Below are 2,806 nucleotides of genomic sequence, written 5' to 3'. Positions count from 1 at the left end.
GTTAAATATGATGAGTAGATATATATATATATATGAAAAGGTAAACAAAATAAAATAAAAGGGCGTGCATTTACAAAAATACCCCATACATTTTATGTATTTACTAAATTTTCATACTTACATGCATATCACCCAAATCTTTAATATACACCTTATGCATAGATTTATGACACCAAACTTTAAATATTAAACTTTGGGCGTTAGTTATGTAAAAACATAGGATTTGTGGGCGGTATGTCAGTAAATTTCCCTAAAATAAAATATACTCAAAGATTTGACTAAATTTTTGAGTAATCAGTGCCGACCCACCTTTCAAAAAATGCCAAACATCTTAATTAAAGACATAAACCAATGAATGCACTAATCCAATCATTCCATTAAACAAATAAACTGGATGCCATCATTTGTCCTTTCTCTCAACAAAATGGAATCTCTTAATAACGTTTGTGTGCAGTTTCGGAGATGGATCCTTTGGCACCTTGCATTGCCTCACTTCAAAATCATAAAAACCCAAAACAATTATAACTTCTGCATGTGTGCAATAGTTGCATAACATAATCACATGGGACAAGCATTTCATCAGTTATTTATTAGGCATTAGACAATCAAATTCATATTTCAATAGTGAAAAAATAATACATATATATACATATAAAATAATCTTTCCCATCACATGTAAGTAAGAAATTGAAGTTTAGGCATCAGATATGTAAATAAATAGGAATTGATCAATGGTATGTATGTAAATATTCTACTTATTCATTTTGCATTCAGTTTTACTAACTCGAGGGCCTTGTCGAACATTTGAGCTCTGATGCCCAGATACTCGGGCCATGTTACAGATCGGTATATCGGGTTTTGGCCCGATTCTACTAATTTATTTATGGGCTCAATCTTCATGTGGTCGGGCGGGCCCACGATATAAGCAGCAGAGAGGCGGTGCTCAGTCCGACTAACAACTGCGCGATGCCTCACGCTTTTGAACTGATCGTTAGAGAGGATTTGAAGGAGATCACCAACGTGAACAACTAGAGCTCCTTTGAGAGGTGGTAAGGTGACCCATCGGGTCGGCCCGAACCCGTCCGCTCTGCGGAGGATTTGGAGGCCGTTGGTTCCCCCACTTTGATGGAGCACAGTGAGGAGGCCTGAGTCTGTATGAGCTGCCATGCCGATGGTCTTATCGGGCTCGGGGCAGGCTGGATAGGAGTTGAGTTGGAGCACCTCCATTGCTTTTGCTAAGTCCTTTGTAAGCCCGGCCCGTCCCGTTTGCTCTTCATCAATACCTAAGGAGAGGAGCATGAGACCCAGTAGCTTCCCAGCCACCTCCTTCATCTTCTTATTGTATTTTTCCATCACGTCACTGCAACGCAACAATATTAATATGCTAAATATTGAAAATGAATAATGTTAAACTCCAGGGTTATATTTGATAATATTCATTTGTTTATATTGAAAATGTGCTGAAAATTCATCATAGGAGATAGTTGCATACAATACAAACAGTCCCAAAGATGTAATTTTTTCAACTATCGAACCAATATATTTATAGGTGTCACGATCAAATTATTAAGAATTTTGATATTTGAGAGGGAACTTGAAAAAAAGATGAGGTGGTTGATTTGTAAATAGCAAGTTTCGGGTGGCCTGTATGTAATTAGTTCTAATTTTATTTTTAAAAATGGGTTATGGCAACGCGAGCGCCACAATAGCTGATTAAAACCTTATGATTCATTTATTATATATTAATATCTATAATCTGCAATTGGTCACTCGCTGCGACTCCAGTACTATACAGAAGCATTCCTATTGGTCCATTCCAAAATAATTGGACCAACTATATCACGCCACATATGCGCAACTCAAGCACCACTCCCTATCCATTTCACAATCATACCAGAAAATAGAGTGCTCCTGCATCCATTCATCGCCGGCGATATCTCCCCGGTGGCTTCCGGCGATGGTGAAGCCTTCAGACCACATGAGTTTGGGGAAGAAGGCAGAGAGAGGCGGTCTCCCGTAGCCGGAGATGATGCCCGGCCGGCGAGCCTTGACGAGCTTCTGATGGAGAGGGAGGGCGAAGAGCCGGCGGGCTTGATATTCGACCTCATCAAGGATATCGATGGGGATGCCGTGACCGGTAGCGTAAAAGACTCCGAAGGACCGACAGGCGGTGCCGACGAGCAAGGGGGCGGCGGCTTCGGATATGTCGCACTTGCTCCCGCCGTTGTCGGCGGTGGCAGGGTGGTCGTGGAGGTAGGAGGAGGGCCAGGTGTGGGAGTCAGGGACGTGAGGGGCTGAGTAGAGGTCCAAGTGTTCGAGAGAGAAAGAAGGCATTTTTGCTGCTTGAGAAATTAGTAGTTTTGTGTGGGCTTAATTTGAGGGAGGTTTGATGTTTATATAAGAGTTTGGAGGATGAGGAGGGTGATTAAGGGTGTGTTTGTGATGGTCATGTGGTGCTACATCGTAATTTTTTCTATTTGATAAAATCTACATGTTAGCAGTCAACTTTTCAAAAAAAAAAAAAGTAATAATGGAAAAAGATTTAATTTTGTGTTAAATATGATGAGTAGAGATGGTGAGTTATTTAAGAAATTGATTCCATGATGGGATGCGTGTGGGCAGGGGAGAAATAATATAGCTCAAATTGTGAGGGGGCACGACTCTTAAGTTCATGACGTAGGGGGGATAGTTGGGATAGTGTTATAGTATATAATAAGCTGTGGTCATATATTATTTACAAATTTCTGACTGAAATTTAAGACAAAGAATAGTTCTAGTATATATATATATATATATATATATATTA

At 40.1% G+C, this 2,806-nt stretch overlaps 1 protein-coding gene across 1 annotated transcript; it reads right to left on the bottom strand.

Moving 5' to 3' along the window:
• Positions 1–722: 722 nt before the first annotated feature.
• Positions 723–2,425, bottom strand: LOC110033743 (gibberellin 3-beta-dioxygenase 1-like). Its single transcript, XM_020737811.1, has 2 exons — positions 1,895–2,425; positions 723–1,360 (listed from the first exon to the last, which is right to left on the bottom strand). Exons 1-2 carry the CDS (start codon positions 2,332–2,334, stop codon positions 760–762), a joined length of 1,041 nt encoding a protein of 346 aa, XP_020593470.1. The 5' UTR covers positions 2,335–2,425; the 3' UTR covers positions 723–759.
• Between the last annotated feature and the right edge of the window lie 381 nt (positions 2,426–2,806).

This window comes from Phalaenopsis equestris, unplaced genomic scaffold (assembly GCF_001263595.1).
Source record: "Phalaenopsis equestris unplaced genomic scaffold, ASM126359v1 Scaffold001273, whole genome shotgun sequence".
Taxonomy (NCBI): Eukaryota; Viridiplantae; Streptophyta; class Magnoliopsida; order Asparagales; family Orchidaceae; genus Phalaenopsis; species Phalaenopsis equestris.
The sequence above is the reverse complement of the archived record's forward strand: the minus strand, read 5'-3'. Positions and strand labels throughout refer to the sequence as shown.

Excerpts from the sequence above, each read along its gene's own strand:
- LOC110033743 (XM_020737811.1), bottom strand. The coding sequence starts at position 2,334 with ATGCCTTCTTTCTCTCTCGAACACTTGGACCTCTACTCAGCCCCTCAC. Across the intron at positions 1,361-1,894 it reads CAGGAGCACTCTATTTTCTG|TGACGTGATGGAAAAATACA; the intron begins GTATGATTGTGA and ends GTTGCGTTGCAG.